Here is a 17,220-nt window from a genome sequence, read left to right as displayed (position 1 = left end):
AACGGATATCGTCAAACGTATACGCTTGATTCGTCGCCTGTGCCACCATAGCTTGGCAAAGCACAGACGACAGCCTGTTGTCAGTTTTAGTTAACACGTGCGTTTGCCGATTTCAAATTGTAGGGTTCGTCTCAAAAAATTAAAAGAGAAATCTTGCGCTGTACGAAGAACGTTAGGTTGAGGATACGGTAGCCTATTAGTCTTTAGGCCACCGCAGACCTTTGCAACAAGGTGCAATTTTGTTGCATGCAAAAACAATCGTACGTCGTTGCATCGTGTGCGCTAGCCTGCGATGCAATTTTTGTTGCATGCAACTGAAATTGCTCCGATCAAACATGTTTGATTTAATTGCATGTAATTGCATCTTAATTGCACGCTGTCGCAAACGTGTGCGCCTTCCATGCAACAAAACGTTAACGTAATAATTTAAACTGCCAATGAACGGATAGATATTGATCACATGACTCAAAATGGCAGCCTCCAGCAGCATGTGGTCTACAGAAAAAGAGGATGAATTAGTGGTGATGTGGCAGACAATGCCATGTCTTTTTGACACAACATCCCCTGAATATATACAGCAGGGCTAAAAGGGAAATGTGTCTTGCAGAGATGGAATCTGCGCTTGGAATATCAGGTATGTTTATACAGGTTTTCTACACAAATTGTATGGTTATATCCTAAAGGACCAAAAAGCATGTGGGACGAATTCAGTGCAACTTCAGTCTTGTACGTCATAACAAATATATTGTAGAAAATATCTCGATGACCACCATCGAAACAAATACGGGGAAAAAACGCCATTTTGACTGTCACGTGATCATTGTCAGACTAAAATTGCTGGTTGTCGCATGTGTGTGCGGATCAGATTCAGTGCAACGAGAAAAAAAGTTGCTTTGCAATCATGCAATTTCAGTTGCATGCGACAAAGTTGCAAATGTCTGCGGTGGCCTTTTAGTTAAAACCGGTTTGATCTTGACAACGTATTATCGACAGTCGTACCTTCCTATTTCAGAACTGATATTTTATAAAGTGTTAGTAGAACTTTCAAAGTTTAGTTTGTATACTAGTAGGCTAACACATTAATCATGTATATATTTTTAAAATAAAATATACTAAAGTAGACAATGAACGTTTTACGTGTTAAAATCGACAAATTCAAATAAATATTATTTCGTTTGGAAAGGGTAAAGTTGGGGGTGGGGGGGGGGGGTTAACGACATCAAAGATAAAGCATATTAATTTAATAATCATCCGACCCCATACAACCGTAAATAAAATGTGTTGAGTGCGTCGTTAAATAAAACATATCCTATCATTCCTTCCATCTGCTGTTGGATGTCTTAACATTTGGTAATTTTGACATATAATCTTAGAGAGGAATCGGGTGCATGTGCAGGGGGAGGGTATTGGAGGTCAAAACCCTTACTTGCCCAAGCTTAAAAAAAAATGAAATGTATTTTTGGCGGGAGCATGGCCCCATATAAATTTCACTCAACACAGTCTATAACCCCAATCCCGCAAGGGATCGTTTATATGTACCATCCCACAGACAGGATATCACATACCATGGTCTTTTTGTATACCCGCCGATGGGGATCGATCCTAGACTGACCGCGCATTTCCAAAAAACACCTTTTTAGGTCTAAGTAATGAATAAAAATAACATAGTCTTGAAAAATGTTACGTAAATCGAACACAGTACCCTCTTCCTCTTCCCCTAGAGCGCTACGTAATTAGTAACACCCCCTTACATGTAACGTGTATGCCAACAGCTGGCCAATGTCAAAATTTCAAGGCAAATCCCCCACTCACCGACCCCTGGATATAAATATGTTTTGGAGATATGAGACGACCCCTCAATCAAGACAGTTAAATTTATTCAAAAATTGCGAAATCTCACGTGATCTCTTGTTGGGGAATTCTATACTTGTGATAAGCCAGGTACGAGCCCGTCAAAAGTGTCCCACTTTCAAAATACTGGCTTTGTTTTTGACCTGGATAAGCCAGCGTAGTGAAACCAATGCGGAGTGCGGCGTCATATATGCACCAAATGTAATTGGATTTTCTGTTCTATATGCTTAAATAATAAAAAATATTCCAGGGAATGTTGTTTTAAATAAAACGTTTCCTTCTTCTTCCTTCTCTTTTTTTCAGATGTAAAGACCTAAAGTACCCGAAGGAGTTGCCGTCCGCCAGCGTGGTCATCATCTACCACAACGAGGCGTGGTCGCCGCTGCTGCGCACGGTGCACAGTGTCATCAATCGGTCGCCGCCGCAGTATCTACACGAGGTTGTCCTGCTTGATGACTTCAGCGACAAACGTAAGATTCCATTAACGGGGTGGGAGTGTGGGGGGGGGGGGGGTAAATAAATCCTGCAATTATGTCTGTGTCTTTCTTTCTTTCTTTCTTTCGTTCCTTTGTTAGTTATTTTTGTGTTTATATCCAATTAAGGTTCAAGCAAGCACACACCTCAGCTGTCTCTCCAGGATAGCGGGTTAGTGGTTAGTGAGAGAAGTCGGTCTAGTGGTCTTACACCTGCCTATTGAATCGTTAAAACTTGCTAGGGTCGAAACCTGTTAAAGGTGCTGTCAAAGTTGCAATAATGGAGGTTCCCGCCCCCCCCCCCCCCCCCCCAAAAAAAATTAAAATAAATATATATGTATATTTTGGTTTGAAACATACCTTCAGCTCTATGCGTACAAAAGATTATAAAAAGATAATTACATTTATAAGTAGATTTAAAAAAAAAAAATTATGAGACATCTTGAGAGTGTGTAGCATGCATTAACCAGTGACACACTAAGTTTACTCAGAATTCTTTGCAGTAAGCTGACAAAAGAACCAATGATGGTGGCCATGCTATATTTAGCCAAACATTATTTGGGGAAACCCCTCTTGTCATCCACTGCAATACTTTTTAATATTATTATTTTAGAGTGAATTATGGAAAGATTATTTGTGGGATCGATTAGTTTGTAGTTATTTATTTACACATACATGTGAATATAACGAAATATTGAAGTTTCAGCTTTAACAATGGTCCTTTAAGGCATGGCTTGCACGATTGTATGCTTATCTTGTTTCAGCCCACCTCGGACAGAAGTTAAAAGACTACGTAACTTCCACATGGCCAGATGGCATAGTGAAAATGGCGAGAACAACAGAACGAAGCGGTCTAATTCGCGCCAAGATAGAGGGAGCCAAGGTGGCTACTGGTGACGTCATAATATTCCTCGACTCTCACTGTGAGGCAAACAACGGGTGGTACTGTGACTTCTTTTTTTTAAACATTTACATCAATAAAAACAACAATAACGTCATCATCATCATAAGTGTTTGTGCACCTCCTCCAATGATACACGGTACACCATCTGACCCCAAATGCCCTTCGTCACTTGTATTCTTCCATCTTTTACTTATTTTCATGCTTACATCTAATAAAGGTTCAAACACGCCGTCCTGGGCACACATCTCTGCTATCTGGGCTTTCTTTTAGGACAGTGGGTTAGTGGGCTGCGAAGCCAGTACCTACCAACCTTATGTCCGATTTGTTAACCTCGACACCACCAAGACCGGTGTTGCTTTTATTGTATAGTAAGCTTTTTATGCTATCTTACAGCAGCCCTCCCCAAATTTTCCCTGTGTAAAAGTAGAGAAATAAATAAATAAACAAAAATTAAAAATTATTAATGAATTAACATTTAAAAAATTAAAAAGTCAAAATACAGTTTTATTGTAGAAAAATGAGACCTGCAATGAATGTATTATAAGTTTCCTAATATATTTTAGCGTATGTTTTTAATTTTTCAGGTTGGAACCCATTCTTGCCAGAATCAAAGAAAATCGCAAGACAATCATTTGCCCAATTATTGATTCGATAAACGATAATACATTGGAGTATTCTAAAAATGGTGGATACAATATTGGCGGGTTTTCTTGGAGCATGCATTTCACGTGGCGCGACATACCACAAAGGTTGCAGGCCAATCGGAAATACACCGATCCAATAGAGTAAGTTGTAATGTGATATTTTAATGCTGTATATTAATTTCGGTTACATGAAAATACAAGTGATAATGCTTTAAAAGCCACAATGTCGCCTTTGTGATTTATAGATCTATATACACATGTAGTTACGGTTTAAAGAACCTCTTGTTAAAATATTATGTGGGTTATTTCTTAATACAGGGACGACCCACCCCACCCCACTGAGGTTAAAACTATGCTATTCATATAGGTGTCTAGAGGAAAGGTAGGCAAACTGGTCCGCTAGGTTCATTATCGGTCCCTGCCCCCTCGCAGGTACAGAACAAGGTACGCCCCTGTTGCGCAGTATGTTCATTTTTGTATGTACACAACCTAGTGCTCGATAATATTGATGGTTTGTTTACATTTTTATAAACATGACAGTTGAAAATGACCGTAAAAGACAGCAAGTTTTATTTTAACTTTCTGTCGATAAAATATTCAATATCCAATTTGTCTTTGTGTAGCAATTCCACCTTTTGTTTCATTCGAAAACCCTTTTTCACCTGGTCTACCGTACTAAATCGAGATCTTGTTCTTTTGTTATTTTATGAACACACTTTAATTTGCAGGTCACCAACGATGGCAGGGGGCCTTCTTGCAGTTGACAGAAAATATTTCTTTGAGATCGGCACTTACGATCCAGGAATGGAAGTATGGGGTGGGGAAAACCTGGAGATTTCTTTTAGAGTAAGTAGATTAGCCAAAATACATCAGACACGTGTGGGTTCCTTTTTGGGAATGTTAGTAGCGGTCAAAGAGATCGAAGTCACAGTAGGGGAAATGAAGGCCCCCCCCCCCACCCCCCACCATCCCCAGCTTCCAACCACAATAATTATGGTACTGGGTCATCTTGTTTGTGTTATCTCCCAAACCATAGTTTGTTTATGTATATACAAATATATATATATGTGTGTGTGTGTGTGTTTTAAATAAATTAAAATAATCATATAAAGTTATATATGCACATTGGTTCCTAGTCCAGTAAATAAATATGTGGTTGCCAGTGTTTGTATGCTGATTTTGTTTTAAAGAGTTAACTGTAATTTTAGTCTTAGACAACAAGAGTTATTGCCCTTTGTCTGGTGAAGGCGTGAGAATTCTAGTATCTACAATGCGCGTTTGTGGTTATCCTATAGGCGAGACACTGAACAGAGAGTCATGGAATCAACCACTATTTTGCAAAATGCCAATTCGACTCTTACATTGTTGAGTGGGGTAGGGGGTCATAGAGATGGGCATGCCAATGAATTTTTACTCTTATTAAAATGGTGCATTCTTGGGCATTGTGGAATAAAAGTAACTTCAGGACCATACCCTGATCAAAATCCTGGGGGGGGGGGGGGGGGGGGGGGGGGGGGGGGGGGGGGGGCACTATTTTTTATAAACAAATGAAACACTATACCAATTAAACCCTGAGATTAAACCCTGTGTATGCTATTTTCTGGAGTAAAAAAAGGTGAGATTCTCAGGGGGGCAACTGCACCCCCCTGCCCAGAACTTTTCTAATAAAAAGAGAGAAAGAGAGAGGGCATGATTTTCAATTCCCAGAATCCGTCAGAATCGCCCAATATTATATCGCGATCAACATCGTTAGTTTATGACAAATAACAATGCAGGAATTCCACTTTGAAACGTAATTAAGTAACTACCAACAGGGTTTTATCAGTGATGTTTCTAGACTCCACCATTAAGTAACTACCAACAGGGTTTTATCACCGATGTTTCTAGACTCCACCATTAAGTAACTACCAACAGGGTTTTATCAGTGATGTTTCTAGACTCCACCATTAAGTAACTACCAACAGGGTTTTATCACCGATGTTTCTAGACTCCACCATTAAGTAACTACCAACAGGGTTTTATCAGTGATGTTTCTAGACTCCACCATTAAGTAACTACCAACAGGGTTTTATCACCGATGTTTCTAGACTCCACCATTAAGTAACTACCAACAGGGTTTTATCAGTGATGTTTCTAGACTCCACCATTAAGTAACTACCAACAGGGTTTTATCAGTGATGTTTCTAGACTCCACCATTAAGTAACTACCAACAGGGTTTTATCAGTGATGTTTCTAGACTCCACCATTAAGTAACTACCAACAGGGTTTTATCACCGATGTTTCTAGACTCCACCATTAAGTAACTACCAACAGGGTTTTATCACCGATGTTTCTAGACTCCACCATTAAGTAACTACCAACAGGGTTTTATCAGTGATGTTTCTAGACTCCACCATTAAGTAACTACCAACAGGGTTTTATCACCGATGTTTCTAGACTCCACCATTAAGTAACTACCAACAGGGTTTTATCACCGATGTTTCTAGACTCCACCATTAAGTAACTACCAACAGGGTTTTATCAGTGATGTTTCAGTGATGTTTCTAGACTCCACCATTAAGTAACTACCAACAGGGTTTTATCAGTGATGTTTCTAGACTCCACCATTAAGTAACTACCAACAGGGTTTTATCACCGATGTTTCTAGACTCCACCATTAAGTAACTACCAACAGGGTTTTATCACCGATGTTTCTAGACTCCACCATTAAGTAACTACCAACAGGGTTTTATCAGTGATGTTTCTAGACTCCACCATTAAGTAACTACCAACAGGGTTTTATCAGTGATGTTTCTAGACTCCACCATTAAGTAACTACCAACAGGGTTTTATCACCGATGTTTCTAGACTCCACCATTAAGTAACTACCAACAGGGTTTTATCAGTGATGTTTCTAGACTCCACCATTCTACAGAGGCTATGTTGTTTTTTATTGCCCATTTTGGAGTAAAAAATTCCCAATCGGAATGTAAATCTCATTCACTTGACAAACCTTCCCTCCCCAATAACGTTTTTGTAATGCACAATAGATACATTTATTTGAATAAACACAAGTTCATGTATATACATATATATAGCATTACTTTTTTAATTCTAACTTGGCTTAAAGGGACATTCCTGAGTTTGCTGCATTGTAAGATGTTTCCGACTAATAAAATATTTCTACGATTAAACTTACATATTAAATATATTTTCTTGCTTGGAATATCAGTGTCTATATATTCAGTGTGTTTCTGGTCATCTTAATATTTGTAAGAAGCCCAAACTGGATTTTGTCTTCAAATAATTTCGTATGTACGAAAAAATAATAATTTAGAAAATAAAATGAAATTTAACCTATTACAAATATTAGAACGATCAGAAAAACGTTTAATATGCAGCCACTAATATTTTATGCAGAAAAATATATTTGATATGTAATTACAACCGTTAAAAAGTCTCTGTTAGTCGATAATATCTTTAAAATTGCAGCAAACTCAGGAATGTCCCTTTAATAAGGTGTTTTTGAAATGAAACTGAACATTCCCAATTTTTGGTAAAACAACGCTAAAAGTCCCAATTTCAAAGCCATTGGTGTCAAGTCAAATTTTACAAATAAAAGCCTGCTACCAATTTAAGCATCATGTTGAATGTTTTAATTCAGGTTTGGATGTGTGGAGGAAGGATGGAATTTTTACCATGTTCCAGAGTTGGACACATTTACCGATCAAGTCATCCGTACACCTTTCCAGGTACGATAATTAGTTTAATGTTTGTTGACTGCCTCATATGCTTGTTTATTCCAGTCTTATTACTGACGATTTTATAAATGTTAATAAACGTTAAGTAATGTTTGTATTGTTCATTTACGTCACAAGATCACATTGATTAGTTAGTCATCGGCTATTTGGTATCAAACAATGGTTAATAAATGCAGTATCACGCTAGTCGGAGCAGTATGTTGAGAACACCAGTAGAATATAAAATGTACTAGGTATGTGTTAACCGACTAAACCGTATTGAAGCTGTTCAATACAGTTTAGATGGTTAACACAGTAGTTACATCTGGTAGTTGGATTCTTGATCTATACCTTGTCGCCATTTCGATTAAAATTGTTTGGCTTGCCTTACAATAAGCAACAGTATTATGGATATAACATAAGTGTTCTGCTTTGGTGTGAAATTGGGGGTGGGTGGGTGGGGGGTGTGGAATATATTTGTCCAGATAAAAATAAAACAGCAATACTTTCCGAACTATTAGTAAGGAAAGTCGTCTGCTTCTTGAAGACTGAATATATAGTTGTTGACTTTGCCCCTGCGCGTGCTGTAACCTCACTGTGGTGCAGGGGTGTAACATTCTCTTTGAGAATGACCAATACAGCACAAATTGAAATTTTGAGTAAAAGTCCGTATTTATCTGTGATATTTGTATTTTTGCACAGTTCTTTACACTGTTTTTATTTAAATCTTGAATTTATATACTGATGTTGATCATCACCTTATTTGTTTACATTACCATAGTGTGACACCCTTTAGCCGATGTATTTTTCGTGCTGGGGTGTCGTTAAACATTCATTCATTCATTCATTCATTGTCCTACAAAACACTCTTTTTAAGTTTTCTTTTTCTTCACCTCTCTATAGTATTAATAGAATCTACCATCGTTGTGAGGTATAGATAGGGCAATTCCAAACCGAGGGACAAAATGTTTGTGAGGGCCGACGTTTACCGAGGAACTTACAAAAACATTTTGTCCCAAGGGTTGGAATTGCCTTATCTATACCTCACAACTGTGATTGATTCTTTTTCTTTCCCATTTAATTACAGTAACAAAACATTAATTTTGTAAGCTACGTACGGTTTGTTTATTGTTGAACGATTCATAAACATTTCACCTACAAACAATGAAACTCATTTAATCATACGCTGAAAAAATATAGTCCAACTTATGCAACGACATAAAAATGCAACAACTTTACAATAAATAGAAAGTTGAAAATATTAATTTTATTTAAATATTTTTAAAACAATGATACAACGTGAAATGGCAAACAGAATTTTAAAACCATGAGCTATGAAGTCACGCGTATGCAGAAATCGTCTAGCTCTTGGGTCAGACAGATTTATCTAGCCCTAGGGTCAGATAGATTTTTCTAGCACCGTGCAAAAGCTGAATAACCCTGTCCTGTGGTCAAGAAATATAGTTGTAGACCCGTTGTGTTAACTAGTAGGACAGACTATTATTTCAGATGACATTCTTGAGTAGGTTCTGGCCAAAGGCTATCCTCATCTAATATTGAAAAGTTATGGCAATAAAAACAGAATGGCAAGGCTGAACAGTCAATAGGTCCCCTTAGCGAGTTACTCTCGACATACTAAATTCAAAAACATATGTAGCTCCCTCTTTTATTTTTCAGCGGACCGTTCACAATTGCACCTAATTTCCTTCATACAAACTGCGCACCCTTTCCCTTTGGCTTTAATACTACGGGACATTCCAGATTCCATAACACCCATAACCACCCTCCGCCTGTTACCGATCCCGGTTTGGCTGCTGGTGCTTCCTTGCACCTGCTCAGTGTTCGAGATTAAATATTTTGGGCAGCATCCCAGTTGGATACTAACATTTCAAAATCTGGTATCCCATCTGAGAATTTAGTATCCCACTTAAATGAAATTCATAAATAACATCGTAACAAACATGGATGACACTGTTACTTAACTTCACCAGTAAATGACGACTTTCATTGTTTCAGCGAAAAATTAAAACATAGGATTAAAACTCCCCACCCAAAAAAAAAAACTACATTATATGGTATCCCAGAGGGATACTGGGTTATTGAAGTCTGGTATCCAAAATTAAATTCTGGTATTCCCGGGATATCAGGATACCATTAATCTCGAACACTGCTGCTAGTGCAGGCGGTTCCCCTCTCCACCCCACCCACCCTCTCCTGTCCTGGGCAGAGGAGCCGACAGAGGCTGGCACCTGTGCCCAGGACAGGCGTGCGCTCCAACAGCTTGTTCTGTCACTCTGACCTGACCTGATCTGAATAGTCGTCTCCATACACATTCAGGACGTAGCCCAATGGTGAAGCGGTCGCTTGATGCGCGGTTGATCTTGCATCAATCCCAGTCGGTGAGCCCATTGCGTTATTTCTCGTTCCAGCCAGAGCACCATGACTGGTATATCAAACGCCGTGATATGTGCTATCCTGTCTGTGGGATGGTGCATATAAAAGATCCCTTGCTACTAATGGAAAAATATAGCGGGTTTCCTTTCTAAGACTATATGTCAAAATTACCAAATGTTTGACATCCAATAGCCGATGATTAATAAATGAATTTGCTCTAGTGGTGTCGTTAAACAAATCAAACACCTCCAGGAAATGTCATCTAGCTCAGTTGTAGAGCTCTCGCTTGAGGTGTGGTGGGTCCCAGGATTTATCCTCTTTGGTAGACCTAGTTAGTTTTTTTCATAGTGCTTCACAGTGCTTCACAGTTGATGTATCAATGGCCATATACGTCGTATCCTGTCTATAAAAACGTGGCTAAAAATGGCATGTATCGGTGGCTATTCAGTTTCCTTTTGCTATACAGACAATGTGACCCCTAGAGGCTACTGCAACTATGCATCAAAGTTCTGGACTAGGTTTTCCCATTACAAAATATAAGGAAGGAATGAAGGAAGGGAATGTTTTATTTAACGACGCACTAAACACATTTTATTTACGGTTATACGCATCGGATACAAAATATAAGGGACGGTGTTTATTTCACATTCGACTACGTCCTTGTGATAGGTAATTCCTGGTAAGTCCAGACTTGCTAGGGTTTTCGATAAATACTAATAGGCTCATCTTGTTTTGGATCCTCTAGGTAACAAGGACACTCACGGACTGAACTCTCGTAGAGTCGCCGAGGTGTGGATGGATGACTATAAGAGACTGTTTTACAGTAATCGCAAAGACTTGCTTGTGAGTTATTCTGTTCCGTAATTTCTGATTTTATCAACATATTTTCAATGCTAAATAATGCTATGCTGAGATACGGTTGCTGTAATACTGAGGATTGAAGTCACATATACGTAATTTAGCTGAAAGCTGCAATCTCAAGTACATCGCAGTTCTTCTACTTTCTTTAGATATCATTTCTGCAATCGATGTCACAGTTAAAGGCAGTTTTAGTGAAATTGACATCTTGTATCATTGCTGTTATCGCAGTGTGCCATGAACAGACAAGTCCGGAAATGTATTTCTGGACTTGCCCCCATTGTGCTGTTATCCAACCTCAGGAGATAAAATATTTCGTCAATAATATAATTTAATTTAGCGTCGATATTAATTGCAAATGATACAACTGTTGACATTTAAACATGAGGACCGGACCTGTAATTTGTGGAGTTCATGATATCCGACATACTAGGATGTATTTATTGTGTATAGCAATATTAATATATCATAGTCAAAGAAAAGAAAATTCTAAGAGTATTATTAACATTTAAGTAATAATATCTATAAATATTCTCTAACCAAGCAAACTCATAAAAACAGCCATGATTCCAGAAGGTTTGTTTTTTCTTCTATTGTTTCAATGTAATATTTGAAAAATAAAATAAATTACTGAAACAGTAGAATGGGGGTTGAGTTACAGCAAACAATAGGCTAACGATGACATTGTCACACTTTATTAGTTTTTTGATTTGTAGGACAAAGACTATGGTGACATTTCGGAGAGAAAAGCACTAAGAAAGAAACTCGGCTGCAAAGATTTTAAATGGTTTTTAGACAACGTGTATCCTGAGAAGTTTGTAGTGGATGAAAATGTCAAAGCCTGGGGAATGGTAAGCCGTTTCTAGTACTCTTTCTTCGTTTACTGGAGAGCTAGCATGGGGTTCCGAACAGTGACATATTAAAAGCAATGTACTTTTCAGTTTATCATAGATATAGCTTTCAGTGTGTATTGTGAGTTAAAAATTGATTTTTGCAACAATGTCTGATGCCTAATATATAAGTTTGACACACCAGGGCCCTGTTTAACGCTGCGATCTTAGCGCCAAGATCACTCTAAGTGCATAGTAGTCATACATCTAGTTTAAAAGTGCACTTTCTGTTTAGTCGGAGAAGATCCTATAATACTATGCCCTGATTCTTTGTCTACTATATTCTAGTTCAGTTGTTTACGGTTACACACCACCATTAATTACTCCATGCAGTTCAATATAATTTCTATATCAGAATATATTCTGTGAAAAATACAACACTGTCTAGAGGGTCATGTGACTACTAATTTTAGGGAGTGTTCTCGACTGACAAGTACCATGTACAAAAAATCAACATAGCTCGATCACGAAATATTTCAGTTAATGACCCTTATGCCTGACCACCGCCTCGTATTGCTGTTATACAAGTGGCACCATACCACTTGCACAGTTGTTATCAGTTAGTACTACATATAACAAGTTACTTCAAACCAATCGGTTATTTAAATACTATAGAGGTCAACATGTAATTATCAAAGAAAGATTTCAAAAAAACATCAGAATTTTGAAGTATTTGGTTTATGTGGAACTATTACTTAAACGGGACTATATTAAGCTGCTGCAGCAAGTAACGACACTACGGATGGTGGTGTGTTGCCTTTAGGCTAGAGGACTACCCCCTATAGTAGAGCCTGAAGTGAGCAACCTTGGCAGATCCACTGTTTTTTCCCGTCCCAACAAGCGCCCTACGACTGGTACATCAAAGGCGTTAGTACATGCATGTGCTGTACTGTGCATACTATGAAAGATCCACTGTTGCTAACGGGAAAATGTAGAAGGAATCTTCTGAAGACTTTGAAAGAAAGAAATGTTTTATTTAACGACGCACTAACACATTTTATTTACGGTTATATGGCTTCAGACATATGGTTAAGGACCACACAGATTTGGAGAGGAAACCAGCTGTCGCCACATAGGCTACTCTTTTATGACAGGCAGCAAGGGATCTTTTATTTGCGCTTCCCACAGGCAGGATAGCACAAACCATGCCCCTTGTTGAACCAGTTATAGATCACTGGTCGGTGCAAGTGGTTTACACCTACCCATTGAGCCTTGCGGAGCACTCACTCAGGGTTTGGAGTCGGTATCTGGATTAAAAACCCCATGCCTCGACTGGGATCCGAACCCAGTACCTACCAGCCTGTAGACCGATGACTAACCACGACGCCACCGAGGCCGGTAAAGACTGTTTGAAGACTGTGACATAGACTCAGTTACCAGATGTTTGACAGCCAGTAGCCGTTGATTAATAAATCAATGTGCTCTAGTGGTGTCGTTAAACAAAACAAACTTCTTGTTCTTTGTTAAACTTTCATTCATTCATTCATTCATTCATTCATCCATCCATCCGTTCATTGTATAGTTTAATTAGACACTTAGTTATACTAATGGTGCAGCCACGCTTTTAGAGAATATAAAATGTGGTGATACTACACAAAAGGAAAGGAAATATCACAGAGCATGTAGGCTAAACTAAGGCTAGTTCGTTCTTTATAACTTGATTATTCCGATACTAAGTATTGGTATGACAGAGGATAGACACTGCCGCTACATAAGCTAAGAATATTTCATTTTGTATTTTTTATATAGCCGGGATAGCAATACAATACATTTGTATCAGTTGTAGAACACTGGTTGGGACAGGGTGGGAGAATCTGACGAGCTCGTTGAGGGCTCTATCACCGAGCTACATCGACCCCCATGCTGTCTTGGCTTACCAAAGAAGCAATACGTGAAAATCACGTACATCCGAAATGTTTGTGATCATCCTGGTGTTACTAATACCATAAAATAAATTTTTCTGTAATTTTTTTTTTTTTTTAAACGCACGTCCTTCTGCGAAGTAATTGTTATGGGGACGAGCTCTAGACTATTTTTAAGAGTGTTTCCCCAATTTAACGTCACAGACTCTTCTTTCACTCTATTGTAACTTTATCAGGATGTGTTATAGTTTGTAGGTTATAACCACATTTAATTTACTGACCATTATGACGGTTTGAAACAAGGGTCTGCAACTTTAAAGTTGTTTATTCAAAGTCACCACTTAAGGCTTATGTCATTTGCTTCAGCATGACAGCATGGTGATATTATGGTGATACTTTCAGGTTCAGAACAGACCCAGCAGCCTGTGTTTCGACTCTCTACACCGAGATGACAAGATAGAGTATGATGTCGGTTTGTACTATTGTCAGGGCGGAAACAGCATGAACCAGGTGAGTCTGACGGTGCATTAGTCGTAATTCTGTACACCACTGGGAAAGGAAAGTAGAGGAATATGTTGTTTAATGACACCCGTGACTTCAGTCTTTAGTGACGTCTCACGCATACAATTAGTATGGCGTTGTCATGACATTAAAGACGCTGACACTATTAGAGTCGGGGGCGGGACCTAGCTCAGTGGTACAGCGCTCGTCTGATGCGCGATCAATCTAGGATTGATCCTCGTCGGTGGGCCCATTGGGCAGTTCTCATTCCAGCCAGTGCTCCACAACTGGTGTAACAAAGGCCATGGTATGTACTATGCTGTCTGTTGGATGGTGCATATAAAAGATCCCTAAGGCATTGCTGCTAATCCAAAAGAGTAGTCCATGAAGTGGCGATAGCGGGGTTCATTGCTAAATATCTGTGTGGTCCTTAACCATATGTCTGACGCCATATAACCGTAAATAAAATGTGTTGAGTGCGTTGTTAAATAAAACATTTCCTTCCTTTCTATTAGTGTCTTGAGTCTAGACTCTATAAGTTATATACCAGGCCAGGATATATTTTACATGTCGGCTGTTTGTTATCTAGTATATGTTTGTTTCCGGATATAGTCCGAGCGGAAACCCGCTGCCTCCACATTGGCTGGTCCTACTAAATAATAATAATTTAGTGTGACATTCCCACAAACAGGAGAGTACATCCCATAACGTTTGATTTACCAGTCATGGTGGGACGAGAGAAACAGAGGTTGGTCGGTCCTATCCACAACACTTACGTCATCACTGTAGTGCTGAGCTACATGCGACCCCCTGGAAACACTGAGGTCATTGTGAATTTTATGAACAAAATCAAGCACACCCCTGACAATTAAGAAAATGGCCACGGCAAAACGAAGGCAGTTTTGCAATTAATCTGTAAAAGAGGAGTTTAATGTGACAGTAAAGTGACGTAAAATTGAAATACTGCGAAGAATTAAAAACACTGTAGCAATTTCCATAACGTTGCCGATTGCCGTGGCTAATTGCCTGAGTTGAAGCAGTATAAAGAATAATTCAAATATGATTTTATATTGGCATAAGCTACTAGTAGAATTCAAACTCTAGGGAGAATTGATGCCTGTGCTTCAAGAACCCTAAGTCCACACCTGACACTACAGTCTGTCTCTTAGACTAAGATACACACTAAGTGGATAAGTCATACAATATTTACCATAATGTGCGTGTGGATTTTTAAACACTAGTACATTTTTGTAACCAGAAACATATTTAGTTTGCTATACTCTGAGAGCGCATCCAGGATTTTACTTAGAGATAGTACTTTTTTTCTATCTTGAGAGGTGGTGGTTATTTTGCTGCTGCTTTGGGTGGTGGTTGGTGGTAACATATCTAATTCTGGACATATGTTTCTGACAGAAACTGGTATTTTGGGTAACGGTGAGAGATGGGTGTGTTACGCACATTCATTTCAACTTATTCCTGTGCTTATATCCAATTAAGGTTCAAGCACGCTGGTTACTTGTTAATTGTTAGTTGTTAGTGGTTAGTAAGCTAGAAGAGGGTTTAGTGGTCTTACACCTACCCATTGTGTCGTTAAAACCGGGCTGCGAGCCATGTACCTACCAGCCTTATGTCCGATGGCTTAACCACGACACCACCGAGGACGGTGTTACGCACATCCTACAGAGACATACCATCGCGTTATTGTTCTCCTTGTTTTACCTTTTGCTTCATCTTTTCAATCTGATTTTTGTTTGAACATTTTAATAGTGGTGTAGCCAAGTATCTAACTTATGCCATCCTGGGAATCTAAAATAGTTATTACTATATATAATTTGTTTAATTTTGTCCTTGTAGGTATTTTCTTACAGTACAAATGACGAATTACGTAGGGAGGAAGTGTGTCTGAATGCAGGAGCTGAAAATGGCACTGTAGCCCGGATGTTGACCTGTGATAAAGATAAACCAACCATGAAATGGAACTACAATAAGGTACCTGTATGCAACTCACAGTTTTACAACATAGCACTGTACATACGGGGAATGAGCAATACAATTTATTATATCATTTATTTTTCATTGATAGACAAGTTGATATTGTTCTTCACCAAAATGTTAAAAGTTTGTTTGGTTTAACGACACCATTAGAGCACATTGGATGTGAAGCATTTGGTAATTTTTACATATAGTCTTAGAGAGCATTAGTAACAAGGGTTCTCGTTCAAGCTAGTGCACCACGACTGGTATATCAAAAGCTGTGGTATGTGCTCTCCTGAATATAGGATGGCACATATAAAATATCCCTTGCTATTAATAGAAAAATGAAGCTGGTTTTCTCTCTAAGACTATATGTCAAAATTAACAACTGTGTGACATCCAATGTCTGATGATTAATAAACCAATGTGCTCAAGTGCTGTCGTTAAAGAAAACAAACTATAGTAGCAAGGGATCATTTAAATACACCACCACACAGGCAGGATAGCACATACCAATAATATACCATGGCCTTTGATATGCCAGTCATGGTGCACTGGCTATAACGCGAAATAGTTATTTAGTTATTTTTGGTAACATCAAATATACATGTATATTGTATTTATACCTATTCGAATTCTTAGGAAGGGTTGAATTATAAAAAATTTCTAAAAAGGTCAATTACCAGACTGTCATTTTTTTATACCTTTGTTGTACACTGTGGCTGTCTTATAGAGTGAAATTCTACAGAACATCTACAGAACCGGACCCCCCCCCCCCCCCCCCCCCCCCCCACACCCCTCCTCCACACTCAGACACATCTACTCAGGATCTGCTACAGATTATACATCTGATGTTTGTTTTGATAGTGAGAGATGATAATTATTTGCTAAATCAATATTAAGCTATCCTTTTCAGTTAGATTAAACATGAACTTTAACCACTTTCCCCCGCAGACAGGTAATTACATACCATGACCTTCGGTGTATCAGTCGCTGAGCAGTCACTAGGATTGGAAATTATCAGCTGACTCTGATGCACGGTCGGTCAAGGATCGATCCGCGCTGGTGAGCTCATTGGACTATTTGTAATTCCAGCCAGTGCACGGCGATTAGTATATCAAAGGTCGTGGTATGTTTCATCCTCTCTCT

The 17,220-nt window shown here is 38.7% G+C and overlaps 1 protein-coding gene across 3 annotated transcripts in view; it reads left to right on the top strand.

Annotated features, from left to right (window-relative positions):
* LOC121380807 (probable N-acetylgalactosaminyltransferase 9) overlaps positions 1–17,220 on the top strand; it is a 34,604-nt gene that overhangs the window by 5,212 nt on the left and 12,172 nt on the right. For all 3 annotated transcript variants that reach the window (XR_005959007.1, XM_041509785.1, XM_041509786.1), the window contains exons 2-10: positions 2,155–2,321; positions 3,089–3,266; positions 3,813–4,013; positions 4,601–4,718; positions 7,517–7,604; positions 10,732–10,829; positions 11,561–11,695; positions 13,999–14,106; positions 15,952–16,086. Coding sequence is in view for 2 of the 3 variants with exons in the window: in XM_041509785.1 (XP_041365719.1) it covers positions 2,155–2,321; positions 3,089–3,266; positions 3,813–4,013; positions 4,601–4,718; positions 7,517–7,604; positions 10,732–10,829; positions 11,561–11,695; positions 13,999–14,106; positions 15,952–16,086 (1,228 nt within the window). In the remaining variant the exon portion in view is untranslated. The remainder of the gene's footprint in view (positions 1–2,154; positions 2,322–3,088; positions 3,267–3,812; positions 4,014–4,600; positions 4,719–7,516; positions 7,605–10,731; positions 10,830–11,560; positions 11,696–13,998; positions 14,107–15,951; positions 16,087–17,220) is intronic.

Source organism: Gigantopelta aegis, chromosome 9 (genome assembly GCF_016097555.1).
Source record: "Gigantopelta aegis isolate Gae_Host chromosome 9, Gae_host_genome, whole genome shotgun sequence".
Classification (NCBI taxonomy): domain Eukaryota; kingdom Metazoa; phylum Mollusca; class Gastropoda; order Neomphalida; family Peltospiridae; genus Gigantopelta; species Gigantopelta aegis.
This window is presented reverse-complemented; position numbering and strand designations above follow the sequence as displayed.